This window comes from Sciurus vulgaris, assembly GCF_902686455.1.
Source record: "Sciurus vulgaris genome assembly, chromosome: 2".
NCBI lineage: Eukaryota > Metazoa > Chordata > Mammalia > Rodentia > Sciuridae > Sciurus > Sciurus vulgaris.
Genome location: NC_136462.1, coordinates 77,295,633 through 77,322,862, shown reverse-complemented (window position 1 = coordinate 77,322,862; position 27,230 = coordinate 77,295,633). Strand labels below are relative to the sequence as shown.

Sequence of the window (27,230 nt, the reverse complement as noted above, 5' to 3'; positions counted from 1 at the left end):
AGCCGCCGGGAAAAGGGAGGGGCTATGCAAGTATGGCCCGAGGAGGTGTACCCAGGCCCGTGAACAAAGAAATTGGGGGTTCTGCCCTCGGTGCCCTGTAAGTAGGTGGCACGTAGAACGGGAACGCAGCCCGGGGCCCCAGAGATACCCAAAACACCAGAAGACGTGTTTGGGGCCTCTCACGAGGTAGCCCGGAGGAGGGGTCGGCGCGAGCGCGCGCGGGGTCTCACGCGGCTCAGCAGCGCAGCGCGCATGCTCAGTCCACATCTCTCCGGGCGGGGCGGGAGACCCGGCGCTCCGAAGCGGGGGGGAGGAGCGCTCGCGCAGCCGCCCCTGACGGGAGCGGGCTCGGTCGCTGCTGCAGCGCTCAGCGCCCGGGCCCTGCCGGAGCCGGGACTAGCATGTGTCGTGGCTCCCCGGCGGCGGCGGCGGCGGCGGCGGCGGCTCCTCTGCAGCAGCAACAGCAGCAGCAGCAGCGACCGCCATGGCCAAGGCCAGCGTGGAGCTCACCCGCGAGCTGCAAGGTAGGAGGCTGCCTTGGTCTCCGGGACGCCCCGTCCGGGAGCATCCCAGACCAGTGCTTTCCTACCCGCGGTAGACCCAAGCCCGGCGCCTCCTGCCCCCTCATGCATCCTCGCTCCAAGGCAGTCCCCTACTCCTGCATCCCAGCTCTGGCATCGCTGTCCCCGGAGCATCCTCCTCTGCCCCCCTCGCCTCACCCTACCAAGGACCTTCCTGTCCTGGAGCCTCCCGTCCCGCTCTTCGGTGACAGGTGCAGTTCCCTTGCGCTTCCTGGGGCTGACGCTTAGCGTTCCCGACCCTCCCCTTGGTGAGGTGTCCAGTGTCCCCTCCTTAGAGTCCTTGCTTTCCCCCACCCCCGCCGGGCGGGGCCAGGCCCGCCCCGCCAAGCTGTGGGAGCTGCCCCTGGTCCTGACCGCGGCTCGTCTCAACGCCCTCCCTCTTCTCGGCCCCGCCCCGGAACCGGCCCTGGAGAGAGCCCCCTAGATGCCCGGCAGCGCCCAGGCTAGCCCGGCAAAGAAGGGAGTCAGGAAAGAGGCTCTGGACTGAATGAAGCTAAAATCAAAAGCAGTGTCTCTTCAGCTCACCTCCCACAGCCCCCTTCTCAGCGTGCCCTCTTCTCACTACCCACAACCGACTCTTCAAAGTCCCTTCTGCTTTCATGGTTCTCAGACTCAGCCCAAACCAAGGCCTGCCCCCACCCCCAGTACTGCCACAACCCTGACCCCCAGAGGTAGGAGCACAGGCTAGCCCAGGCAGAGAGCAGGAACTCAAGGGTGCTAAGAGCCATGATGCACTGTGGCGATTTCCCACAGATACTCTCACACACTGGAGCACAGTCATGAAATGTGTATATATACATCTTTACAGAAACTCTACCCCCACCATATACATGTACCCCCACCACATACGTAGACAAATGGGATATCTGAATGATTCTGCCAGCAGATGGGTATGTGGGTATGGGGCTCATTTAAACATTAAATCCTTCCCCCTACCACCACCACCACTACCACACACACACACACACGAACTGTCTGGCACTGTGCCCCTTTCACAGCAGCAAGCCAGCAGACTCATTCACACTTCTCTGTCCCTGCCAATGCCACACTCAGGCTCCCTGGCATTGTCAGAAGGCATACACACACTAGTAGTAAAGTCAGACTCCCACAGCCAGACCACCTAGGATACAGTCGGGGGACACCCCCACACCCCCACACACTGACTCACTGTATATGTGTTGATGGGCTGGAGAAATCCTTCACACCCTCAGAAGTGTAAGACACACTCTCCCACAGACAGTGCCACTCAGCTACTGTCCCCTGACTCAGGAATACCAGGAGCCTGAGTTTTCTCCACACCACACTCCCTGTCCAATAGGAAAAGTCACCCAAGAAGGAAGTCTCAGGCTGGGGATATAGCTCAGTTGGTAGAGTATTTGCCTCGCAAGCACAAGGCCCTGGGTTCAATCCCCAGTACCACCAAAAAAAAAAAAAAAGGAAGTCTCTGTCCCATACTTCTTTGTCCCTGTTTCTCTCCTCTCATCTGCTCCTGCCTCTATCTGAACAGCCCTGGGGGGTTGGGGGTGGCCAGGGTGAGGAGAGCTCTGAACAGGCCCCCCACCCACCTGCAGACAGCATCCGGAGGTGCCTGAGCCAAGGGGCTGTGCTCCAACAACATCGTGTGAAGCTAGAGACAAAACCCAAGAAGTTTGAGGACCGAGTGCTGGTGAGGGCATTTGTCTTGGTGGGGTGAAGGGAGTTGGTGAGAGCAACTGAGCTGTATGGAGCTAATCAGGAGAAATAGATGGGAGAAGGCTGAGGAGACAAAGCCTGGGGGAGGGACAGGACTGAGCTGGACTGATGTCTAGGAACCTAAGGTAGGGCAGGAAAAAGAAGGGAACTCCAAGTTGAGGGGGCTAAAGGAAGGCAGGGTCGCCAGGGTCCAGGCAGCTGCCATGAGCTGTTGATACTCTACTCTGCAGGCCCTGACCTCCTGGCGCCTCCATCTATTCCCTCTTAAAGTCCCTGCCAAGGTGAGTTGAGCAGAGAAGACTGGCATGCTCCCTTCTAAGCCTGGCAACCAGGTCCTTATCAGGAACTGAGCATCCCCATCCCTCCAGGTGGAGAGCTCCTTCAATGTCCTGGAGATCCGTGCCTTCAACACGCTCAGTCAGAACCAGGTGAGCACCAGGGTTCTGGGCCTCACTATTGGGCCAACTGGAGGAGGGAGTCAATATCTAAGACTCTGCCACTCCCTCGCCCCAGATCCTGGTGGAGACGGAGCGCGGCATGGTGAGCATGCGACTGCCATCAGCTGAGAGCGTGGACCAGGTGACACGACATGTGAGCTCTGCCCTCTCCAAGGTCTGCCCTGGCCCTGGGTGAGTGGCAAACAAGGGGTCTCTCATGGGATTAGACAACAATGAGACTTCTCCTTTCCCTGGACCTAGTCTCCTGGGACACAAGGAAAAGAGTTCTCATGTTCCCCTCCTGCTTTTTCCTGGGGACCCAGAAGCTATAATAGGGGAAATAATCGAGAGCCTTTTTCCACCCTTCTCTGGGATGATTCGTTCATCTTCCAGGTGTTTGATCCGACGTGGAAATGCAGACACACCAGAGGGGCCCCGAGACACATCCCCCAACTCTGAGACTTCAACATCTACCACCCATAGTGTGTGTGGTGAGCAGGGGCAAACATGAGGAATGTGGGACCCAGGTCACTCTGTCCCATGTCCAGAGTCCTTTGTGCATAGGGTTTTGCCTTGAGGAGTATTTGATGTTCCCAGACCTCAGGAGGTTCATGATGAAGCAGAAACCTAGGACACTAGCACATATGATGACCTTGAATCCCAAGCTGTTCCCCATCCCCTTGCCCTTCATGGAACCAGTCCATCTCCTCCTCACAGGTGGCTTCTCCGAGACCTATGCTGCCCTGTGTGACTACAATGGGCTGCACTGCCGTGAGGAGGTGCAATGGGTGCGTTGGGCAGGGATCTAGGAGGGAGCAGGTGGGGCCTGGAGGGAGGGGCAGATGAGGGGTGGGGAGCAGGTGTGAGCCAGTTCCACCTCTCCAAGGATGTGGATACTATCTACCATGCTGAGGATAACCGCGAGTTCAATCTTCTGGATTTCAGCCACTTAGAGAGCCGGTAAGTAGATGGGGCAGAGACTCAACACCCAAATTCCCCATCTCTGTCCTTTCCCATATTCTCACTTCTGGTCCCACCCAGTCCCTGCTCTGTCTTCCCAGCTCCACACTTCCAAATCTACTGCCATCTATCTTATCTATCTTTCCCCAATCCAATTACCCCCATCATTGGTCTCTTTTTTCCTACCCAAGCCACCTACTCACCACTTCCTGCCCTCTTCAATATCCCCACAGAGACTTGGCCCTAATGGTGGCAGCCTTGGCCTACAACCAGTGGTTTACCAAACTCTACTGCAAAGACCTGCGGCTGGTAGGATCCAGGAGCGAGGGGAGGGCCGAGGAGTGTCCTCCTTGGTTCCCAATCTTAGAAGCTTTCTGTTCTCAGGGCTCAGAAGTTCTAGAACAGGTGCTACATACCCTGAGCAAGTCCGGGAGCCTGGAAGAACTGGTGCTGGACAATGCCGGACTTAAGACGTGAGGTCAACCTCCTCTGTGGGCAGTGGTGGCCCCCTTCATGTAGTCTTAGAGTTCTAGAACCTCAGATCATGGAGTCCCTGAACCATATCATCTAGCACCTAACTTTGCAGAGAGGAAGCTGAGACTCAAAGAGGGTACAAAGCAAATTAGTGGTCAAGCTGGGACTCAGACCTCAGCCTCCCAATGCCCAAATTCCCTGGCCTTTCCCTAGTCCTTGCCATACCCTATCACATCAAATGCCAAGCAGGGTGGCAGTCTTGAGGACTCAAAACTGAGCTTTGTCCCAGCACAACTTCCTAAGGTGTGGCATGCCCTCCGGTACTCCAGAGAGGTAACAAGGTCCCTGCTGCTTCCATATTCTGGGGGCCTCAACCATTGCAGTCCCAGCCAGACAGGCAGGTAGAGGAGGAGGGGAAGCCCACGGGCTGGGACCTGGGGCTCAGCTCAGGACAAATCCTTCCTCCCCTTCCCTGAAGGGACTTTGTCCAGAAGCTGGCCGGGGTGTTTGGGGAGAACGGGAGCTGTGTGCTGCATGCCCTCACTCTGTCCCACAACCCCATCGAGGACAAGGGTGAGCCCCAACCCTGAATCCTATCCCCACCACAATGCAGACCCCTGTCCTAGCCCAGAGCCCAACCCGGGTCTGAACAGGGGCTCTTCAACCTCATGGTAGCCCCTGCCCCAGCAGTTCTATCCTTGACCCCAGGCCTGCACCTATCGAACCCTATCTGATTCTACCCCATCTGCACCTACTGCCCAGGTCTTACTGGTCCCATTCTCTCCACTCCTCAGGTTTCCTCAGTCTGAGCCAGCAGCTACTCTGCTTCCCTACTGGCCTCACCAAGCTGTGCTTGGCCAAGACTGCCATTTCCCCCCGAGGTACTCACACCAGGACCCTTGACCTCTGATCGCTGACCCTCCCCCAGTGTTCCCTGTGATGCTGAGCCCCAGAGGTGCACCCACACATTCACATACCATCCCAGGGATTGAGGGTGGAAAAGAGCCACACTTAGGAATGGGGAAGAGTCATGTATTGAGGGGAAGAGGTGGGGATGAGGGCCAACCCAGCCCAGTGCTGGCTGTGCTCAGGGCTCCAGGCATTGGGCCAGACATTTGGGGCCAACCCAGCCTTCGCCAGCTCCCTTCGATACCTGGACCTGAGCAAGAACCCTGGGCTGCTTGCCACCGACGAAGCCAATGTGAGTCCACCGAATATTAGCCTCACCTTTTGCAGAAGCATGCTCGGGATTCAGGGCCAGGGAGTTTTCACCCTGTTGCCCCTGGAGGGTAGAGAGATTCTGTCACCTCTTCTCCTGCAGCCTGTCTGTCCTTTCTTCCTAAGGCTCTCTACAGTTTCCTGGCCCAACCCAATGCCCTGGTGCACCTGGACCTGTCAGGAACTGACTGCGCTGTTGACTTGGTGAGGGGCTGGTGATGGGGAGAGCCAGGCTGAGGGGATTTGAGGAGGCTATGGTCGGTCTCCATCTCACCCCCACCCCTTCCCTGAGTACAGAGGTGGGCAGGCTACCAGGATGAGTTCAGCAGTAGCTCATACCTATGTGCACTATATCCAGATCACAAGGTTGTGCCGGCTGTGCCAAAAGTCAGCCCTCACTCCACTCCCCAGCTGTGCACCCTAGCCTAGGGCTGCATCCACTGTGGGAAAGGACATTTCCCCTAACCCAAGTAAAGACACCCTAGGAACAGTGGTGGCCCTGCTTTACACATCCACTGCTTGTGAGCCTCTCCATAGCCCAGGGAACAAGGCGGGGACCCACTTTCTACAGAGGACAAAACTGAGGCTTTAAGAAGCTGAGTGGGCATCCACGGTGGGCCCTCTCAGAAAAGGAACCTCCCTGACCTTGATAGGGAGGGAGGAGGGATCCACCACACTCCTCACCCTCCTGGCCCCTCTGAGGCTCCCCATGTCTCTCACCACAGCTTCTGGGTGCCCTGCTCCATGGCTGCTGCTCCCACCTCACCTACCTCAACCTGGCTCGCAACAGCTGTTCCCACAGGTGGGGGCAGGAGGGGCAGGGAGGGACAGGGCAAACTGTGGCCATCCCCCTCCCTGGCTGACCTTAGGGGTCTCTGCAGGAAAGGCCGGGAGGCCCCACCAGCCTTCAAGCAGTTCTTCAGCAGCACCTACACACTGAGCCACGTCAACCTGTCCGCAACAAGGCTGCCCCTGGAGGCCCTCAGGTCTGGTGGGTGCAGGGTTGGGGAGTGTCCAAGGGGATCGAAGGGATCTAGAGGAAGTTTAAAGGTGGGCCTACTGACCTTCCTCCCACAGGGCACTGCTTCAGGGCCTCTCCCTCAACAGTCACCTCAGTGATTTGCACCTGGACCTCAGCAGCTGTGAGGTGAATCCTCACCCCTCTGCAGCCCCTTACCCTCTACTTCCCCTCTCAGACTGTGGTCTGGGCCCTCTTTCCAGAGACCATTCCTGTTGTCCCCACCTAAAGCTTTGGGCGGGAGATACCAGGCTTTTCCAGCAGAGGGCAGGAGCAAGCTGTCTTAGGAATAGCCACCTTTCTGACCAGGAGGGAGAACCCTGAAAAAGGATGGGATATGGATAAAGGACCTCCCTGGTTTTATACCCACAACCTGGTGTGACCTTGGATCCCTGGCATGATTGCTTTGGTCTCTGAGGATTAAAGGGTTTCTATTCCCCCACCCCATCTCTCACCCCAACACCGGCCTTCCCTATTCTATCCTGTCCCCACAGCTCCGCTCAGCAGGAGCCCAGGCCTTGCAGGAACAGCTGGGGTCTGTCACCTGTGTGGGGAGCCTAGATCTGTCAGACAATGGTGAGTTGGGGCACCTCTTTGAACAAGGGGAAGAAACCCTAGGGAGACCCCAGTAAGCCTCAGGTCTCAAGGCCAGGCCTGCCCCATCTACTGACCAGGGTTTGACTCGGATCTCCTGACCCTGGTGCCTGCACTTGGCAAGAACAAGTCCCTCAAGCACCTGTTCCTGGGCAAGAACTTCAATGTCAAAGCCAAGTGAGGCCCCCCACCCCTACCACGCCCAGAGATCCTCATCCCATCATTCACACATCCTCTTGGCTCACTGTATTACCTCTGGCCACCTCTCTCCTCCTCCAGTAGTATGGTCCCAGCCCCTTCCCCTCCTACTCTGAGCCCCAACTCCCCACAGGACCCTGGAGGAGATCCTCCACAAGCTGGTGCAACTGATCCAGGAAGAGGACTGTGTGAGTGACTGGGCCTAGGAGGGGACTGCAGTGGCAAGGGAATGTGGGGACTGGACCCAACTCCTGCTTGCCCATTCAGTCCCTGCAGTCACTGTCAGTGGCAGACTCCCGACTGAAGCTTCGTACTAGCATCCTCATCAATGCCCTGGGCAGTAACACCTGCCTGGCCAAGGTGGATCTAAGCGGCAATGGCATGGAGGACATTGGGGCCAAGATGCTATCTAAGGCCCTGCAGATAAACTCCTCCCTCAGGTGAGATCCATACCAAAACACACACATTTGTACACATTGTTGTCTCAATGCCTTCCACCCCAACTTTTGGAAGACCCCCCATCCCAGAACCATCACTAAGTCAGAAAAGGAGGGATGACTTTAGAGGAAGGGGTGACAAACCAGTGTTCCCCTCCCCTCAGAACAATCCTATGGGATCGGAACAATACATCTGCCCTGGGCTTCCTGGATATTGCAAGGGCCCTGGAGAGGTAAGTGGACCAAGACCCCGCCCTGATCTAAGCCCCCAACCTCCCCTTGCAAGGACCAGGCCTAAACTTCCCCAGCCCCAATTAGTCTCTTCCACCAAAGTGTAAGGATCATGTAAGAGGGGAAATGTAGGCTTTGGGGATCAGGGGCCTGCCCCATCCAGCTATTCTACTATGTCCCACAGTAACCACACACTGCGCTTCATGTCCTTCCCGGTGAGTGACATCTCCCAAGCCTACCGCAGTGCCCCTGAGCGCACAGAGGATGTCTGGCAGAAGGTGAAGGATGCTATTCTAAGCAGGGTGAGAAAGCAAGGGGCAGAGGACAGCCCACATCCTTAACCCTGACCCTACCCACTTCACGGTCTCCAGATCCAATGGTGCCTGGTGAGGAACAACCACTCTCAGACATGCCCTCAGGAGCAGGCCTTCAGGCTGCAGCAGGGCCTGGTGACCAGCAGCGCCGAGCAAGTAAACGTTTCCCTCTGGGACACGTGGGGCATGCAGGGCACAGGTGGTGAAGTGCACGGGGTAGGGGGCATGAAGAGGCATCATGTAATCACATTGTACCCATAGCTGGATTGAGCATGTAGGAATGCAAAAAGATAGGAAATTCAGAATGTGGGCCCCAACAACAGGTAGCCCCAGACAAGAGATGTACAGGATTCTGGGAACTCAACTGGGCATTCAAGAAGTACATTCTAAAGAGAAAGACAGGGCTACCTAAAGACATCACTACCACCACTGCCAACGTCAGCACCAGTGCATGGAGCAAGGGTTCTGACCTGGGACCCCTGACACTCCTGCCAATGTGCTCCAGATGCTGCAGCGGCTGTGTGGACGAGTTCAGGAGGAGGTGCGGGCACTGAGGCTGTGCCCTTTGGAACCTGTGCAAGATGAGCTGCTCTACGCTCGGGATCTCATCAAGGATGCCAAAAACTCCCGGGCGGTGAGCCCTTTGCAGCCCCACCCTTCCCTGACAGTCTGGAGAACCCAAGAAGGCCAACCATGCTAACCCAGGAGTGTCCAGGCATCTGTCCACCTACTCCAGAACTCCCAGGGACTTATTAGGCCCTGATTCTAGCCTCTGAACCTAACCCCTTCCTTCCCCAGCTGTTTCCCAGCCTCTATGAGCTGGGCCACGTGCTGGCCAATGACGGGCCTGTGCGGCAGAGGCTAGAGTCAGTAGCCAGTGAGGTGTCCAAGGCTGTGGACAAGGAGCTGCAGGTAAGTCCTGGGGAAGGGAGGAGGCCACAATGGGAACCCAATGTTCACCAATGTCTAAAGCCAAGAACTGAAGTCAGAGCAGAGGGCAAGAAGAAAATGCACAGTTGAGACTACCCACAGTCCCCCTGTGCCAAAGCATTACAACAATATGGAGCTTGGATTTTCCTGCTAGCTTTGATCTGGGACTCTAAACTGTAACCTCCCCCTTTCTGAATTCTGATCCTGGGACTGTTTCCCCTGCTGTCTATGTGTGGTAGGGTAGGAGAAGCACTGACTCAGGTGGGAAAGCCTGAGCGTCCAAGGCTCTAACAGACCTGTGACCGTTGGCAGATCCCTCAGTGAAACCACGTGTGGACTAGAATAGACAGGCTAACATTTCTTCCACTGTAGTGCCAGCCCTGACTGCTCCCCTTGGGGCTCTGTCCTCCCTTTCCCCATACTAGGTGATCCTGGAATCCATGGTCAGCCTAACGCAGGAGTTATGCCCTGTAGCCATGCGGGTGGCTGAGGGGCACAATAAGATGCTGAGCAATGTAGCAGAGCGCGTCACTGTGCCCCGGAACTTCATCCGAGGGGCTCTGCTGGAGCAGGCTGGACAGGACATTCAGAACAAGCTGGAGTGAGAAAGAGCATGGGGTTGGGGGTAGGACTGGACTTGGCCCAGAGTACTTAGGGACTTGGAAACTATCAGCAATGAATAACAAATGGCATAATCTCTATTGTAAGGGATACATCTTTAACCAAATGCAACCTTGCTATTTAGGGTCTGACTGGTCTTTGCCCAGTAATCTAAGTGCTGAGCTGGAGTTTAGAACCCCCAGTGGTACACAAACAGGTGTACACAGCATGTACTCACATACACATACCAGGAATTGTTTCCTAGAAACAAAACCCAACCTCCTCAAAGATGTGAACAAAAAAAGGCACATAGATGCCATGTTCTCTTCCTCCCTGGCTTCAATTCCCCTAAAGTGCTTTCATTCTGGGTCTGGGTGCCATCACCAAAACAAAGGAAAATAAGTAAATGAACCTGTGAAACAGCCAGGCTCAAGAAATACTGGTTTCTACAATTTCAAGGTTTACTCAGCACCCCAATTCACCTACCTCTGTTCCACTGAGGCTCCTGACCTAGAGCCTTCTTGCTCCTCCTTGTCCACATACACCAGGGCTGGAACCAAACATGTGTTTGTGCAGATATAACTGGTGGACATAAGGTGACTTCTACAACAGCTATGTTCTCCATGGGCAGCCAGGCTCACTGACCCATTCTCTCAAGCATCTGGGGTAGGGAGGGACATGAAGCCAGGCAAGGGGTGACTGAGCAGCCTCACCTATGCCCACAGTGAGGTGAAGCTCTCAGTTGTCACCTACTTGACCAACTCCATAGTGGACGAGATCCTGCAGGAGCTGTACCACTCCCACAAGAGCCTGGTAAGTCCTCTGAACCTGGCCAGGCTGGGGCATGCCCTCCACCCTGTATCACCCCATCCCAACTCCCTACAGCCCTGGGAGGTGAGCAGCTTCCTTAGGATCCTATTCACACCTATCCTTTCCCAGGCCCGGCACCTGACCCAGCTAAGGACACTGTCAGATCCACCAGGAGGGTTGGGTCAAGGGCAGGATCTGTCCTCCAGAAGCCGAGGCCGAAACCATGATCAAGAGGAGACCACAGATGATGAACTTGGGACCAACATCGTGAGCCCCCACTCCTTAACCTGGGTCCTTCCTTTGAACCTGCACTACTCTTCCCCCTCCCACTTCTTTTAGACTCCACTCTCCACCTCTCTGTGCCTGGCCTCCCCTGAGCCTCAATTCAGCCCAAGAGCCTCTTCTCTGGTCCCAAAGCCTCAGCCACCTGAGCAGCAGGAGGGAGGATAAACTCTAAAGAAAAGGATTTAATGAGGAGTGAGAGGCTCCAGATGAGGGTTTGGGACTTGAACCCTGGCCCCACCCTGTGTCCATTTCTGCAGGATACCATGGCCATCAAAAAGCAGAAACGCTGCCGCAAGATCCGGCCGGTGTCTGCCTTCATCAGTGAGTCCCCAGCCTCAGATCTCATATCCTCTGGGCTCCCACACCTTCTCTAGGCCCTCTTTTCCTTTCTTCTCTGTCTCTGCAACCTCTGTTCTCCCTATCCCACCTGCTAGTTTCTCTAATACTGCTGTGCCCACAGGTGGGAGCCCTCAGGACATGGAAAGCCAACTGGGGAGCCTGGGAATCCCCCCTGGCTGGTTCTCAGGACTTGGGGGCAGCCAACCCACGGCTAGTGGCTCCTGGGAAGGTCTATCTGAGCTGCCTACTCATGGCTATAAACTAAGGCATCAAACACAAGGGAGGCCCCGGCCCCCCAGGACTACCCCACCAGGACCAGGTCGGCCCACTGTGAGTCCCAAAGACCTTGCAAAGGACTGACTTTCCTTAGCAATGCTAGAGCTAAGTATTCCAGCTTTAGGACCTCGATGCCAGGGATACTAGCTTTGGGGAACTGGGCAGGAGCCCAAGCAAACCATAAAACACTTGAGGGATTATCCGGTTTAGATGGGAGCTAGACCTTATTGCAGATAAGAAATCATCTAGCTGGGGATGGTGGCACCCACCTATTCAAGAGGCTGAGGCAGGAAGATCTCTTGAGCTCATGAGTTCAAGTCCAGCCTGACAACACAGCAAGACCCCTTATCAAAAAAGAAAGAAACAAGGAAAGAAACCTCAGTCTACCAGACCGTGACATTCTCATTTTTGTGAAGGATAAAACCAAGAGGCACCAAACTTAGGAAATGCCTAGGTGAATCAAAGTCTAAATTTCCATGGGTCCAAGTCCAAAGGGAAGGCTCTGAGAGGTTGGGAGGTGGGACTTCCAACCCAGATGAGATATCCCACAGGACTCTCCTCTCAGCAGGTACCAGTACCTGGGACTCGTCAGGAAAATGGGATGGCCAGCCGCCTAGATGAGGGGCTTGAGGACTTTTTCAGCCGAAGGGTCATGGATGAAAGTTCCAGGTATGATGCCTAGATATACTCCCATTTTCACTTCCTGTCCTCCCAACTGCCCTGAAGTCTCTCCAACAACATTGGCCCCAAGCCAATCTCTCCGGGACATTTCCCCACATTCTTATCCTTCCCCTACATCGTTTCACTCCCATGCCTCTAAGTCTCTTCATGACAGCCAGAAAGGATGGAGCCAGCATGAATTACCATAATAGGATGGTGGGGACAGAGCAGGGGTGACAGGCCCTGGGATGGGTGACCCATTGGTAGTATGAGGCCCTGAAGCCAGTGGTCTCCATTGAGGTCTTACTCAGACTCCCCAGGATCTGTCCAGGAGAAGCTAGATCACTTGGAGGAGCTTAGAAAAGTTGTTCCCAAGGCGATCGGGTAGGCAGTCTGGGAGGATAGTCTATTTAGGGGGAAAAGACTACTGGAAGTTTATGACAGGAAGACAAGGACACAGTCTCCTCTGAGAACTAAGTGGAAAGGAGCACAGGGCAGCAAGAGAGACCAGATGAGAGAGAGAAATAGGATGTTTCTTAGACTCAGGATGAACCAACACCAGCGCTACTCTGGGCTCTGCATTTGGCATTTGTCACTAACTCACCCCAACTCTGCCCAGCTATCCCCGGACTCTGAGGACTGTTCGGCCAGGCCTCTCAGAGACACCACTGCCTCCACTCCAGAAGAAGAGACGCCGAGGCCTGTTTCATTTTCGGAGGCCCCGGAGCTTCAAGGGGGACAGGGGGCCAGGGTCCCCCACTGCTGGACTCCTCCTCCCTCCACCCCCACCCCCACCCCCAACTCAGGAGAGCCCTCCCAGCCCAGATCCCCCAAGCCTCGGCAATAACTCTTCTCCCTGCTGGAGCCCAGAGGAGGAAACCAGCCTCCTCCCTGGATTTGGTGGGGGAAGAGGGCCTTCCTTCCGTAGGAAGATGGTAAGAGAAGCAGGGGGTGCTGCATCCTCCCTTTCTCCTGTCCCCCACTAGCCCATTCCCTAACCTCACCCCAACATTAATGGGAGAATGCTAGGACTCAATGTACTGAGGAACACTGGTCATTCCAATTCTCCTTTCCTTGACAATAGAATATACCTGATGACCCAAAGCATGCTGGGAGTCCTGTATGCAAATGAGGCATTGGGAAGACTCCTCCCATGGTTGAAGCAGGGCCTCCTCAGGGCCAGTGGGGCTGCTCCCCTCTGCTTCCCTACTGCCTGTGGAAACCCTTCTCTATCAGGAACTGCTTATAAACAGGACACCTTGTTCCAGGGCACCGAGGGGTCAGAGCCAGGGGAGGGGGACCCAGCCCCTGGGACAGCACAGCAGCCAAGGGCCCATGGTGTTGCCCTTCCTGGGTTGGGAAGAGCCAAGGGTTGGAGCTTCGACGGGAAACGAGAGGTGAGGGGAGCCTGGTACTACAAGCTGAGTGTTCTGTGGGTCCCTGTCCACCATCCCCCTTCCTGCTCCCTCATTGCTGGTGATTCCTTGGAGAATGCAGGTGCTTTGGAGTTGGAAGTTGTTGGCTGCCATTCTCTGCCCTCTCCACACTTGCTGTGAAATCTGGGACTAGCTACTTAACCTCTTGGAGATTGAAAAAGGGACGTGGTTGGAGGAGTCATAAAACTACTCACCTCTAGTGCTTTGCTTCCCAAACTTTGGTGACTTGATTACAGCCCATTATGAATAATTTTCACCTTATCCATGTGCCACGTGAATTACTAGTTATATAATATTTTATTTAAATCAATTCACCTTTTTTTAAACTTAGTCTGGACCTAGGCATTGTCATCTTTAAAATCACAGGTACTTTGTATAAATCATTTTTTTTCTACCATACATAGAATAAACATGTCTATGAAGATAGAAGTATGTTCATTTGTGTAAACCATTTCTTGTGCCCCCAGGATGGTATGGGTGCCACTCTGGGAAACATGGTCCAAGAATCTAGGAAGTAGTGGCATGAAAATGACACGGAATTTCAGAGCAGAAACCATTTGTCAACTGCAATCCCCCATGGAGGGGACTTTTCCCATGACCTGACCTGACTTAGTCATTCTTTCAGGGCACAGGCCCAGACCTGGATGACAGCACCCAGGCTTGGCAGAAGAGGCGCTCTTCAGATGATGCAGGTGAGATTGTTCACCCTTGCTCCCCTCCTTTGACCCTTCTGTCAGGGTCCTCTCCTAATTTGCCCTTTCTCTTTCTCCCTCTCCCTTTCACATCTCCCTCCTCTCTAGGACCTGGAGCCTGGAAGCCACCCCCACCACCCCAAAGCACCAAGCCAAGCTTCAGTGCCATGCGACGAGCAGAGGCCACATGGCACATAGGTATGGAGAGCCCCTTCCCAGGAAGCAGCACCAAAAGTCCAGGGTGTGTCCAAAGAAACAGAAGCTGTGGCCCCCATGTGGGGGAATTTCCCACCAACATGAGGCAGTGAGAAGTCAACACAATGAAAATGTTTAAGGGCATTTACAAAGCTGCATTCAAAAGAGACAAACATTTCTGTCCAAAGAAATATTCTCCAGATCAAAAGTGGCTTTACTACAGTTAACAGACAGAAACAATGCTTTTTAGATGGTTCCAGCAAATCCTCTAGGACAGGTGCCACCTTAGGCCATCATTAGCACAGCAGTGCCCTCTATAGAAAAGTTATCATTCTGCTTCTTAGCTGGGAAGAAGGTGGCAAGTCAAGCTGCTAGGGAGTGCCAGCTATGCCAGGCCTATTTCAAACACTTCAGCCTCCTATATAAAAATACCTCATTGACCCCTCCTCGGATTATTCAGAAAGATGCCCCAAAGGAGGGGCAAGAGCACTGCTTTTGAGGTCAGAAGCCCTGGGTATTGGTCCTGCTCTGCCATGTGTGACATTAAATAGGTTATTTATTTTCTGGTCTCATGACTGGAGAAATAAAAAAGAAGAGGACTATTCCATGTATGATGCTTCACTCCTGCTGGGTTCAGAGTACCTTCAGTGTAAGGAACAACTAAAGAAAAGCTGATCAGCTTGGCATCAACTTGAATTCCCAATTCCCAAGGAATATGACCTCTGACAAAATGGACATGGACAGAATCTTCCTGTAGACACAGACACCTCCTTGCCCTCCTCTACTCCTACTAGTATATATTGGACTGGAAGGAGCTAAGAGATGGGCAGGCAGCTCTGGCTTGGGCTGCCTGCTCCCCATTGTTCCATTCTGTCCCATTCGGCCCTTGCCCCTCCCTCCCCTGTAGTGCAGAGCCAAGCTGACCTGGGCTTGGCAGTGCCTGTGTGCCTTCCCCATCCTCCAAGACCAACCGTGCATTGGGGTGTCTGTGCTGATATCTCATCCTTCAGACTAGGTCATATATCCAAACCAGGACTGCATTCTCCATTTAGGAAACCACATAGTCAGAATAGACAGATGCTCCACCGCACATCCTCACAGAGACACACATAAACTCCACCTGCCACGTGTTTACCTGCAGGCTCATGCTGCTTAAAGTCAGGGTGGGGAGGCAGCAGGAGGGCAGCAATGTGCCAGTGTGCTCTCCTTGAGGCTCTCACTGTCTAAATCAGACTGGCAAACAGTTCTGGGAATGCCAGACTGCAGCATTGGCAGAGCCCTGGGGCACTGCAGCCCTTGATGGGCAGCCATGCCTGTGGGTCCAGCAGGCCCCATGTCTTGGCTGTGCCCTGGCAGGAAAGGGCCTGGGTTCTGCAGTGCAAGAGAGGCAACCAGACCAGAGCCCCCTCGAGAGGTGATGACCTCAGGGTGATCCTGGGTACCAAGAGCTAAGGAAAGGTGACCACAGAAGGGTAGAAGGGGACATCAGAGGCAGAGGTGGAACAAATGGAACTGAAGGGGGAAAGTCCTAGCTGTGGGGCTTCTCCAGAAGAGGACACAAGGGAGGACTCTTCAAGCATACCTTTTTCTGTAGCTACTCTGTTTGCCATCCCCCAGCTGAGGAGAGTGCCCCCAACCACAGCTGCCAGAGCCCCAGCCCAGCCTCCCAAGATGGAGAGGAAGAAAAGGAAGGAGCCTTATTCCCAGAGAGAATGGTTCCAGCCAGGAACGCCAAGGTGAGGGCCAGCAAGGTGAGTGGAGAGGGTGCCTGGATGGAGCAAAGAGACTGACACAGCACCTTCCTACCTCTGCCAGCTGCAGGATCCCCCTTTAGCTCCTCGGCCTCCCAAGCCAGTAGCTGTGCCCAGAGGTCGCAGGCCCCCACAGGTGCCAGGGGGCAGGGAGGAGACCGAGATTGGGAATACAGCCCCAGGAGTCAACAAGTCCCGGCTGAGGCTGGGCTCACAGCAAGACCAAGAGGAGCCTGAAGTCCAAGGTTGGCTACCCTGGCTAAGTGGGGGGCTCAGGGAACCCTCAGGGACCTTGCTGCCCACATCAGTTCCCCTCAAAAGGCATAGAATAAGCACCAACCAGGAGTCACACCCTGGATAAGCACCTCAGCCTGTGAGTCCCCATCATGTGCGAAGCTTTCTGTGAATGTCATTTCAGGACCCCCTGATCCAGGCCGCCGGACCGCCCCCCTGAAGCCCAAGAGGACACGGCGGGCACAATCCTGTGATAAACTGGAGCCTGATAGAAGACGGCCCCCTGACCCCTCAGGTGCCAGTGGTGAGAGGGGTGGACCCCTTCCCACCTATCTGCCAATCTATTCAACACAGGGTGCTGACTCCCTGCCCAGGAAACAGAGTTCCCTGAATTTATCTCCAGCAGGAACCAGTGAGCCAGGAACAGACTGATAGCTGCCACAACACCTTCCTCTCCAGCCTTCCTCTCAATATGTGCCTCATAAGGACTCAGACCCCTATCCATCCCTGTTCCCCCAGACCCCTTGCCAGCTCTGTCCTACAGGGGCAGGACTGCAGGACCAGGCATAGGGGAGCTGGAGGCCGGGGACTGGAAGGGAGGGAGCAACCTGGAGAGACGGAGGCCCTCAGTGCCTGCCTTGATGCCTCGCTCTGCAGAGCTTCAGGGTGGGGCCTGTCTCCTCCCCTGGGAGGGTAGATCTCTGTCCCTCTATCCCCAGGGGCTTCTCCCCACTTGTATAGAATAAAAAAGAAAAAAATTGTCTGCCTCCAGTCTCTGCTGTTTTCCCCATTCACTGCTCATACCCCCACCATCTGCTCCCTTCCCACAAGACTCCAGGTCTTTGCCTCAGTGGAGGAAAATGAGGAGCACCCCACAGGTATGGAGCTGAGGCTCTGAAAGGAGAAGGGGAATAACAAAGCTTCTCAGAACAGGATAGATAAGTTCCCATGCTAGGGTAGACTATTATGTGCAGAGTAAGGGCTGCAAAAAGGGACCTGCACAGCTTGTGTCCAGCTTTGGAGGATGCGATGGGATTGAAAGACCCCAGCATACCAGGGGGAGATTGGGGAACAGTGGGTGTGCATGTGTACATGCGATCACACACATGCTCACTAACAGTATCACATGTGTCATCCTATGAGCACCCTCAGTAGTCAAAAGTCTGAACAGTAGAGTGGCTTATAGGTGAACAAAGTCTATGACATGAGAAGATCAATAAATAAATTAATCCTTTCCCTTGGTATCCTTGACATTTAGAGCCTCTTAACAGCCTCTTCCTCTTTGAGATCCTCTCCATACCCTCGCATCACCTGCATCCAGCCCTTCCTCACAAGACCCCACTGCTGCCTCAGCAGGTCCGTGTTGCACCTGTCATACTCCATTGCCTTTTGTATTGGCCTGTCATCTCTGCATGTGTATCTTTGTTCCATATACTTCTGCCTCCCCAAGGGGCAGAGGTTACATCTGTATCACCTGGTTAGCCCCAACCTAGCCCCAGTGCCTAGTATAATGCCTGGCACCCAGAAAATGGTTAATATATAGTTGCTACCTTAATAAATGAGCAGCTTAAAGGAAGATGTCCTGGTGAATGCTCTTGTGTTCTTATCCCAGATCACCATGTGTCCACATGACTTCACATGAGACTTGTAGCTCCCCAGACAATTAATTGCTCACTTCCCCTGGTATCACTAAGAATGACTAATGGCTTGTTTCCTTAAGATCTGCACATGGCACGGTCACTCCCACAAGGATGTGGCCCTGCATGTGCAGTGGGGGAGAGGGGTGGTTGGGTACATTGCAGCACCAAGAAGACACCCTGGGAGTCAATCCTTTAGCACATGCCCCAACTGTGCAGCCCCATTCTCTAGGGCTTCATGCCCAGGATGTGAATCTGTGTCCTAAGCAATCATGTCCATTTCCTGTTTCTCCCTAAAAAAAAAAAAAGGTGGCTGGGGAATTGGGGAATTGGTCATCATTCTCAAAGCCATGAGGTTCTGCTTGGTACATGGTGGTTTTTAAGGAGCACATGAAGATCAACATCCTGTTGTATTCCCAGTTGATACGAGTAAACCTATATGTCTGAGTGACAAGTAAAGCCCAGTGTTCTTTTATATGTGACTGCAAATATCCTTAACAAGTGTAATACTGTTGAAAGTACTGAGACTGGGTGTGTTTCCCACTGTGTATGGGTGGGGCTGTAACTGTCATGGTGTCACAGTGAGTTTACGTACTGGCGCCTGTGTGTGTCAAGATATGTGTGAGCCGTGGGTGCACGTGTCACCATTCTTTCCGTGTGGATGTGTGTGGATATGTGTGCATGCACCACTGCGGCATGTGCATCTGTGTGATGCTGGGTGTGGGTGTGGTATGAAGGGGAAGACGGGTGTCACTGTGTCTGCAGGGGTCCTGCCTCTGAGCCACCCCCGGCCCGCCCTCCTTCCTCAGTTCTGTGGCTCCCTCTCAGGCAATGGCCCTGCCTCTCCCCTCTTCTCCCTCCCAATCGGTCTGTGCGGGGGGAGCTGGTGCTGCGGCCCCCCCATCCCTCCCCATCCAGGCCCCATAAATAGCAGCAGAGCTGGAGCCGGAGCCGGCGCCAGCGGCTGGAGCAGCAAGGGAGTCAGGGCCAAGGCTGGAGAGGAGAGCCGGAGAGAAGAGCCCCCGACTGAGAGCCCAGGTGAGCCCACCCTTTTTCCCTAGAGCAGCCCCGGCCCTGCACAACCTTGCCCCATCTCCATAACAACATCTCCTCTAGCCCCCAGAGAGGTTCCTCAACCTGCCTGATCCCTTTACCACCACATGCCCCCTACCTATCTCAGGAGACCCACAAGAGTCGGAGACTCATAACTAGAAGGCAGAAATCCCCAGCCCAGACCCTCCCTCACATACCCAGAAGGACACATTGTGAGGAGGTGGGTACCAACCAGGGAAGGGTCTCAGTTCTGAGGGAGATACAGAAACTGTCACACCCTCCTGGAGACAGACACACGACAGAAGGGGGCAGACACGGAGGGTGGGGCACTCAGACACACCAACATGCACTCGCTTGGGAAAGCACGGCATGAGATCCAACAGCCTCACCCTTGAGATCTGGACAGACACAGGTGGATGGACTGACCAGCCTTGAACTCGGGCCGGCATACCCCTGCCTGCTGCTGCCTGAGGCTTTGTAGCAGCACTGGGGGAGGATGGTGCGCATGCATCCCACGGGCAGCACGGAGGGGGCCGCGGCTCCCCCAAAATCCTGTCGCTAAGAGACAGTGCTAGTGTTGCCAAGAAGTATGAGACCAGAGGAAGGGGGAGGGCTGTGATTCTTGTCATAGTGGGATCCACTGCCAGGAGCCTGGGGGAGTCTTCAGCAGAGCTCTGGTCTTGACTCTAATTCCCAAGTCCACTGCCCCTCCTTTCCGATCAGGCAGCCAGAAGGTGAGTGGGGGTAGGGAGAAGACAGGGACGGCCCAGCAGGGCACCTTCCAACCTGTCTCCTCCTGCCTACTGCAAACTCCATTCTTTCTCTTCAGACCTCCAGGGGCCTCTCCAGCCCCTGCCCCATCCCCTTGCCCCAGTTCAGCTCACTCAGGCCAAGGATGAGTGCAGTGCTGGCTCAAACGCCAGTCAGGGAATAGCAGAAGCTGCTGAGCCAGCAGACAGCATGGATCAATCGATGGCCTAGGAGCCAAGACTGCCAGGAACCCTGCCGCGTACCCCAACACTCCAGCCTTTCCAGCCCCATCCACACATACCTAGGCTGGTAGGGCCAACAGAAGCACAGGAGTAAGAGGTCCTCTGTCCTCCCCTGCTCAGAGTTCTGGGAAAGTCAGGCAGAAGGCAGGGGAAGCAGGAAGTCCATGAGACCCCAGGCCCTCAGTAAGGAAGGCAAGGTGGCAGGGTCCAGGGTCCCCAGAGAACAGTTCTCCTCTCTTGTTTCTCCTTCCAGTGTTCAAGCCATCTGCTCATCCCCACTGAGACATGTCAGACCCTGAGATGGGATGGGTGCCTGAGCCCCCAGCCATGACACTAGGAGCCTCTCGTGTGGAGCTACGGGTGTCCTGCCATGGACTCTTGGACCGAGACACACTCACCAAGCCCCACCCCTGTGTGCTGCTCAAGCTCTACTCTGATGAGCAGTGGGTGGAGGTGAGAGTGCTTGGGTTTTTCCTTAACTAACCTCCTGGGTTAAGCTGGGAAGGAGGTAGGGTGGTTGTGGGCAATGAAAGCTTAGTAGGGAAATGCAGGGCTCGTGGGACCTTTTCTAGGCCATGTGGGTAACCTTGGAGACAAGTATGCCATCATGACAAACCCAAGCCATTTTACAGTCGAAAGCTCACAGAGTCCCAGAGGTTCTTGATATTCCCCAGAAGCAGTGGGAGAGATCACCCTTGAGAGCCCCAGGGTGCTGAGGGTTCAGCAGCACCCTGAGCTTAGAGGTCAACCTAGGAAAAGAAGAGCTTGTTGTTGGGGATGTGGTCGCTCAAGGAGAGCTGGCATGACCTGAGTAGTCCAGGGCAGGGAAAAGAAGCCTCCATTCCCAGAAAGCCCTAACCCCTCCTGCTGCAGGTGGAGCGTACAGAGGTGCTTCGCTCCTGCTCCAGTCCTGTATTCTCCCGGGTCCTGGCTCTCGAGTACTTTTTTGAAGAGAAGCAGCCCCTGCAATTCCATGTGTTTGATGCTGAAGATGGAGCCACCAGCCCCCGCAATGACACCTTCCTCGGCTCTATGGAGTGCACCTTGGGCCAGGTCTGCATTTCCTGTTCACCCCACCCGACACTTATCAGCTTCTATCTCTGGAAGTCAATTTAAGAGACAGCATAAGCTTTGGAGTTAGTTTGGTCTGGGCCTGGATCTCATCTCTGCCATTCACTGGCTGTGCAGTCTAAGGCAAGATACTTAACCTCTCTGAATCTAAATTTCCTCATCTAAGCATTCTCCCCATAGAGGAGACTATTGGAGTGCTTCCCTCTCTTTTGTTTTTTTATTTGTTTTGGTGCTGAGGATTAAATCTTTGACCTCATGCATACCAAGCAGGCACTAAAACACTGAACTATACCCCAGTCCTCTGTGTCTCTTTCCTCTTCTTTTTAGGCAGGGAAAGGGGTATTGGAGTTGAACCCTAGGGTGCTTTACCACTGAGCTACATCCCCAACCCTTTTTATTTTTATTTTAAGTAGGGTCTCACTGGGTGAGTTGCTGAGGATTTTGCTAAATTGCTAAAGCTGGCCTCAGACCTGCAATCCTCCTGCCTCCTCCTCCCAAGTCTTAAGCCTGTACCTCCCTCTAAAGGTTGCTATAGAAATTGAGTTTACCATTAACTTAGTCAAAGAGCCAACCCTTGTGGACACATAGAGAATACTAATTCTTCCACCCCTCGTACCTTGGCCAAGGCAAGTGAAGGCATTACAGCTATGTCTCCCTCCACCTCCATTCCCAGATTGTGTCACAAACCAAGGTCACTAAGCCATTACTGCTGAAGAATGGGAAGACAGCAGGCAAGTCCACTATCACGGTAGGCAAGATCACCTGTGCTCACCCTTGGGCCAAGTAGTCAATGCCCCTGCATGAACATCCATGAGGATATCATGTCCAGGAACACCTTTGCCATTAGGGAGGGTGTGGGGTGGCCCTGGTGGTGGGGGCAGAGGAGTCCCACCACTTGTGCCCCCCTTGCAGATTGTGGCAGAGGAGGTATCTGGTACCAACGACTATGTGCAACTTACCTTCAGAGCCCACAAACTGGACAACAAGGTTAGAACCCCAGAGTCCAGTCCCCCTATGTCCCCTGTTAGAGAGCCCTAGGCCTCCCACTGCAGACAAATCCCAGGGTCCCAGGCCTGTTTCCTTTTCAGTGTTAGCATCCTCCCCATCCCTCCTTGTAGACTTCACCAGCTCATGGGCCTTTCCCCTGCATCCCCAGGACCTGTTCAGCAAGTCTGACCCTTTCATGGAGATCTATAAGACCAATGGGGACCAGAGTGACCAGCTGGTCTGGAGAACTGAGGTTGGTGCCTAGAGCTGTGGAGATGGGAGGAACAGAGTAGAGGAAGGGAACCTATATGGGAGGTAACTAGCTCCCCTCCCTGGTATCTCTCCAAGGTGGTGAAAAACAACCTGAACCCCAACTGGGAGCCCTTCCGCCTGTCCCTGCACTCTCTATGCAGTTGTGATGTCCACCGGCCCCTCAAGGTGAAGCCCCAGCCAAGCAAGCACAGCCTGCTTGGAACGTCCAGCCTGCTGTCTGAGACCTTCCTCCCTGAGTGTGGAAAGCCTCCTCCCTCTCCCCCATGTGATAAGCACTTCTCACTGTGGGATAAATAACAGTTCACAGCTCAATGTTAAGCTTCCCACATGTGTGATTTTTATCAGAGGCCAAATTCCCTGCCAGATTGAGTCAAAGAACCAAGTTCAGCAGGTGGCCAGCCTCTCTGGGGAGGTCAACATCTGTATGGGCCTAGAGACTATGCAGCTCCTACCACCCTGAATCCCCCAGCCAACCTAGAGAGCACTCCAAAGCATCCTTAACCCAGATCCCACCTCTCCCCTCCCTTCTCAGTTCCTGGTGTATGACTATGACTCCAGCGGCAAGCACGACTTCATTGGCGAGTTCACCAGCACTTTCCAGGAGATGCAGGAAGGGACGGCAAACCCTGGCCAGGAGGTGCCACAGAGACCCCACCCCACCCCCAGAATCCCACCCAGATTCCTGGGAAAAACCTGAGGGTGACTGAAGAGACCACCATAGGTGACTGGAGGTGGAGATGGTGGAAAGTCCCCAGGTTCAGACGAAGGATAAAGTCACGGGTGTCTTGCTCTAGGAGGCTCTGCTGGAAGCGGGCAAGAAGGGCCACCTGACGGACTTATGACCCTGTGTTTGTGGGGTGTGTGGGGTCTAGATGCAGTGGGACTGTATCAATCCCAAGTATCGGGACAAGAAGAAGAACTACAAGAGCTCAGGGACAGTAGTGCTGGCCCAGTGTACGGTAAATCTCAGTCTTATTTCAAGCGTTGCCTCTGCCCCTTCCCCCCACACAGTCTGATTGAAGCCTTCCCTCCTTTCAAAGACTAACCATTTCTCTGCTCCTGGGAACTGGCCCTGCCCCCTGCCCCAAATGCAATGTCAAAAACTCTGGCCCCTCCACCTTCCCCACAGAAGCCCTATCCAAGCTTCTTCCTAAAAGGAACCCCCAATTTCTCTCCTCCTCCTGCCAGGTGGAGAAGGTGCACACCTTCCTGGATTACATTATGGGTGGCTGCCAGATCAGCTTCACGGTAAAGGCCCAGGGGATGGGGGCACAAACACAAAGAGGGGGGTCTAAGTCCATGGTGAACTGAAGGAGCCCATAATCCCACTACCCCTACTCAGGTTTCTCATGAGTCTTAGAAACATCAGCTTATACCCCATTGCCCACCACACAATGAGGCTACCTGTAGCTCCCCCAGACTCATCTCAGTCCTCCCTACAGTCCTACACCAGCTCTGACCTAGCATCTGTGGCAGCTCTCATAGCTGCAGCATGATCCTTTCCTCACCTTCACCAGGTGGCCATTGACTTCACTGCCTCCAATGGGGACCCCAGGAGCAGCCAGTCTCTACACTGCCTCAGTCCCCGCCAGCCCAACCACTACCTGCAGGCCCTGCGTGCAGTGGGAGGCATCTGCCAGGACTATGATAGGTAAGAGGGAGGTGGGGGAGGAACAGGAAGACCAGCCTTGCCCCATGAGCCCCACAGACTTCCTTTCTCTCCAGTGATAAGCGGTTCCCAGCTTTTGGCTTTGGAGCCCGGATCCCCCCCAACTTTGAGGTAGGCTGGGTACAGGGGAAGGGAGGAGAGGGTGAGAGTCAGACAGGAAGGACAGTCATCCCCTTATTGTGCTCACCTTATCTGCCCAGGTGTCCCATGACTTTGCCATCAACTTTGACCCGGAAAATCCTGAATGTGAAGGTAAGCTAGGAAAGTCCCACCAGCCCAACCTCCCACCTGCCACACATGCTTGCTGCACATGTCTGTACATCTCGTACAGGAGCGCAGACTCCATTCCCCCATGGGTTCAGCACCCTGTCCCTCCACCCATCCAAGACCTGTCTTCACTGGGTAAGACTCCTTCCCACATCCCAGAGTCTACCCCCACAACTCTTCCAGCCCAGGAAACTATCCAACTTTCCTCCTGCTTTAGTGAGGAAATTTGGGTGACAGGTCCCAAGATCAGATGCACCTCCAGGCCTTAGGAGTGTCAAGAAGGGTTCCTGCTGATCTCTGCTAGTTTCACCTCTTCTCTTTGCCCACAGAGATCTCAGGGGTCATTGCTTCCTACCGTCGTTGCTTGCCGCAGATCCAGCTCTATGGCCCCACCAACGTGGCCCCCATCATCAACCGCGTGGCTGGGCCTGCGCAGCGGGAGCAGAGCACCGGCCAAGCCACGGTGAGGAGACAAACCAGACAACCAGGTGCTACCCTGTGTGTCCTCAGGTGGTGCCAGGGACAGGGCCTGGACTGGGGATAGGTGTCAATGTCCTTGTGCACAGAGGCGACCCTTCTTCCCCCTCTAACTCCCCTCAGAAGTACTCGGTGCTGCTGGTTCTCACTGACGGAGTGGTGAGCGACATGGCTGAGACCCGCGCGGCGATTGTGCACGCCTCCCGCCTGCCCATGTCCATTATCATCGTTGGTGTGGGCAATGCCGACTTCTCTGACATGCGGTTACTGGACGGCGACGATGGTCCTTTGCGCTGCCCCCGAGGCATGCCCGCAGCCCGTGACATCGTCCAATTCGTGCCCTTCCGGGACTTCAAGGATGTGAGTGCTCTGTGCCCCTACCAGCGGAAGGACTCCTCAGTTCCTCTTGCCCCCAGATCTGACATCTATGTCTCACTTGATGTCCCGCGAAGTATGCTGGAGCCCGCTGACCACTCCACCGCCCGGTTCTTCACTCATCTGAGCCCGCCCCTAACCATGTCTCCGTCCCCATCCCAGGCTGCTCCGTCTGCTCTGGCTAAGTGCGTCCTGGCTGAGGTGCCCCGGCAGGTGGTGGAGTACTACGCCAGCCAGGGCATCAGTCCTGGGGCTCCCAGGCCCTGCACGCCAGCCACGACTCCCAGCCCTAGCCCATGACTGCCTCCCATCGGACCAACACACCCACCCTCCGCCTCTCAGTGAGTCCTGGGGCCCCAGAAGGGTGCACACAAAGGATGTGCAAGTGGGGTCTCTGAGGAACCTACTTTGGCTTATGACTATTCCACACCTTCCCAGGTGCCTGTCCTGACCCTTGTGACTCAAGTGACTAGTGCCTCTGCCTCCTGAACCAGCTGTACCCCCTGAGTTCTGGAAGTGAATGGTGGGCCCTGCCGCCATCTCTTCAAGCCCCATAACCCTCTAGTTTGTGGCCCTCCCTCAGTGACTTCCTTCAGTAATCCTGACTTTCCTGCCATTAATAAAGGGAACTACTCCTAGCACTTCTGTCTCTACCCATCATGTATCAAATGTCCACTGGGCAGTCCGCAGCACACACAGGGACCATAGGAATGCAGGCTAGCACCTTTCAAAATCTGAGCCAAAGCTCCCCAGGCTGGCATGGTCTCTGCAGTCTTACCCCAACCATATGCCAGTGGGCTCTATGGAGCCCCCACTCTTACCTCCCAAGTACAGGGGTCCAAATTCTGTGGGGGTTAATTATAGGAGATGGGGAGGTAATAAGAGGGTGTCAAGAAGGGGCAGGCTGATACTTTCTTACATCTGTCGACAGAAAGCAATGCTGAGTCCCTGAGGGTTGAACCCCTGCCTCCACACAGCTGTGGGGTGGGTTAAGAAAGATTGTTAGGGAGGTGACTGAAGAAGGGCAGCAGGTCCGTTAGTGAAGTAGGAGCATCTAGGTTAGTGAAGTAGAGAGGGCATCTAGGATCTGCACAACCTGACTTTCCTGGGTGTGTAAATGTATGTGTTTTCACACACCACATGTCCCTGACCCTCCATGAGTGTGGCTTCAGTGGTTCAAGAAGCCCAGCTGTGCACTATTGATGATAACTAACAATAGCAGCAAAGCTTGTTCTTTAGCATGTGTCAAACTTTGCTTCTTTAAATGTGTCATTCTCACTAGATAGTTAGCATCATTTCCCCCATTTTTCTGGCAAGCAAGTGAGATTTGATTTAAACTCACCCATGGTCAGAGAAGAACTAGTAGAACTGGAACTTGAGTCCAGGCCCATTTGACTAAAACACCCACTCTTCATCACAACAATGTGCAAACTTTGTTTGAGGTCTAGCCATCTGACCCAGCTTTATCACCTTGAGACTCGAGTGTATATATGTATGACCTAGTTGTGTGCACAGGTATCTGTGGATGGGTATCTCTGCCCTGGTGTTCCATGAAGGTAAAAAAGGTTTGCAAGAGAAGCAGAGGGTCTGGATTTAAGTTCTGAGAAGCAGACAAGGACACAGGTGAAATTCAGAGTAAGGAAGAAGAGCTGAGCTTCTGAGGGATCTTCTCCACCTAAGCTCCTCCTTTCAACAATAAGTGTGGAAGAGGATGGAGAAGAGGCTAAAGATGCCATGAACCCTCAGAGGGGTACAAGAGCAAGAGAGAATAGCCATTGGCCAAAGGTAGGGAAGGGAGAAAAGAGAAATTCTAAGGGGAATGGAGGAGAGGACTCCTGTTGCAGGCTCCTGAGTGGAGGAGGGATGAGCTGGGCTAGAGGAGGGGGAGGAGGGAACAAGAACTGTGAGGGGAAGAGAAAGACAGCTGGGGAGGGGGTGGATATAGGGGACAGAAAGGAAGAGAGACATATGGGAGCCGCTTCCCCCACACCCAACCACTTCTCCCATTTATTATATTCCTTAGAGGACAGACAACCGGCCGATGAGGTGTGATCCCAGCTCAACACC

At 54.4% G+C, this 27,230-nt stretch overlaps 2 protein-coding genes across 11 annotated transcripts; both read left to right on the top strand.

The window, feature by feature from the left end:
• Nucleotides 1–386: 386 nt before the first annotated feature.
• On the top strand, nucleotides 387–17,134 carry CARMIL3 (capping protein regulator and myosin 1 linker 3). Of its 9 annotated transcripts, none has more exons than XM_079124838.1 (40): nucleotides 387–524; nucleotides 2,153–2,247; nucleotides 2,504–2,554; nucleotides 2,642–2,701; nucleotides 2,787–2,902; nucleotides 3,104–3,201; nucleotides 3,428–3,498; nucleotides 3,597–3,670; nucleotides 3,904–3,979; nucleotides 4,055–4,143; nucleotides 4,623–4,717; nucleotides 4,939–5,025; nucleotides 5,236–5,345; nucleotides 5,489–5,566; nucleotides 6,088–6,164; nucleotides 6,244–6,348; nucleotides 6,440–6,509; nucleotides 6,875–6,956; nucleotides 7,055–7,151; nucleotides 7,306–7,360; nucleotides 7,440–7,612; nucleotides 7,774–7,842; nucleotides 8,025–8,118; nucleotides 8,212–8,310; nucleotides 8,660–8,788; nucleotides 8,953–9,066; nucleotides 9,510–9,685; nucleotides 10,410–10,497; nucleotides 10,624–10,761; nucleotides 11,037–11,100; nucleotides 11,240–11,448; nucleotides 11,963–12,063; nucleotides 12,674–12,989; nucleotides 13,323–13,451; nucleotides 14,116–14,182; nucleotides 14,291–14,380; nucleotides 15,995–16,113; nucleotides 16,193–16,373; nucleotides 16,547–16,657; nucleotides 16,769–17,130. In XM_079124838.1, exons 1-40 carry the CDS (start codon nucleotides 485–487, stop codon nucleotides 16,792–16,794), a joined length of 4,119 nt encoding a protein of 1,372 aa, XP_078980964.1. In that variant the 5' UTR covers nucleotides 387–484; the 3' UTR covers nucleotides 16,795–17,130. The 9 variants fall into 9 exon arrangements, with proteins under 9 accessions (XP_078980964.1, XP_078980963.1, XP_078980962.1 ...); XM_079124837.1 differs by having other exon boundaries at nucleotides 11,960–12,063; XM_079124836.1 differs by having other exon boundaries at nucleotides 11,960–12,063; nucleotides 16,766–17,129.
• Nucleotides 17,135–18,932: 1,798 nt separating this feature from the next.
• On the top strand, nucleotides 18,933–25,463 carry CPNE6 (copine 6; the record flags this gene model as incomplete). 2 transcript variants are annotated; one of them, XM_079126252.1, is made up of 16 exons in its annotated part: nucleotides 18,933–19,037; nucleotides 20,298–20,497; nucleotides 20,918–21,097; nucleotides 21,789–21,863; nucleotides 22,028–22,102; nucleotides 22,272–22,355; nucleotides 22,451–22,540; nucleotides 22,908–23,012; nucleotides 23,248–23,334; nucleotides 23,564–23,623; nucleotides 23,893–24,026; nucleotides 24,101–24,155; nucleotides 24,245–24,296; nucleotides 24,641–24,774; nucleotides 24,912–25,148; nucleotides 25,326–25,463. In XM_079126252.1, the coding sequence occupies exons 2-16, from the start codon at nucleotides 20,330–20,332 to the stop codon at nucleotides 25,461–25,463; spliced, it is 1,674 nt and encodes a 557-aa protein (XP_078982378.1). In that variant the 5' UTR covers nucleotides 18,933–19,037; nucleotides 20,298–20,329. The 2 variants fall into 2 exon arrangements, with proteins under 2 accessions (XP_078982378.1, XP_078982379.1); XM_079126253.1 differs by lacking the exon at nucleotides 22,028–22,102.
• Between the last annotated feature and the right edge of the window lie 1,767 nt (nucleotides 25,464–27,230).

Bases quoted from the DNA above. Each gene is read 5' to 3' on its own strand.
- CARMIL3 (XM_079124833.1), top strand. From the start codon at position 485: ATGGCCAAGGCCAGCGTGGAGCTCACCCGCGAGCTGCAAG. The intron at 5,026-5,235 runs GTACTCACACCA...GGCTGTGCTCAG, and splicing joins GACTGCCATTTCCCCCCGAG to GGCTCCAGGCATTGGGCCAG. The intron at 7,613-7,773 runs GTGAGATCCATA...CCCTCCCCTCAG, and splicing joins CAGATAAACTCCTCCCTCAG to AACAATCCTATGGGATCGGA.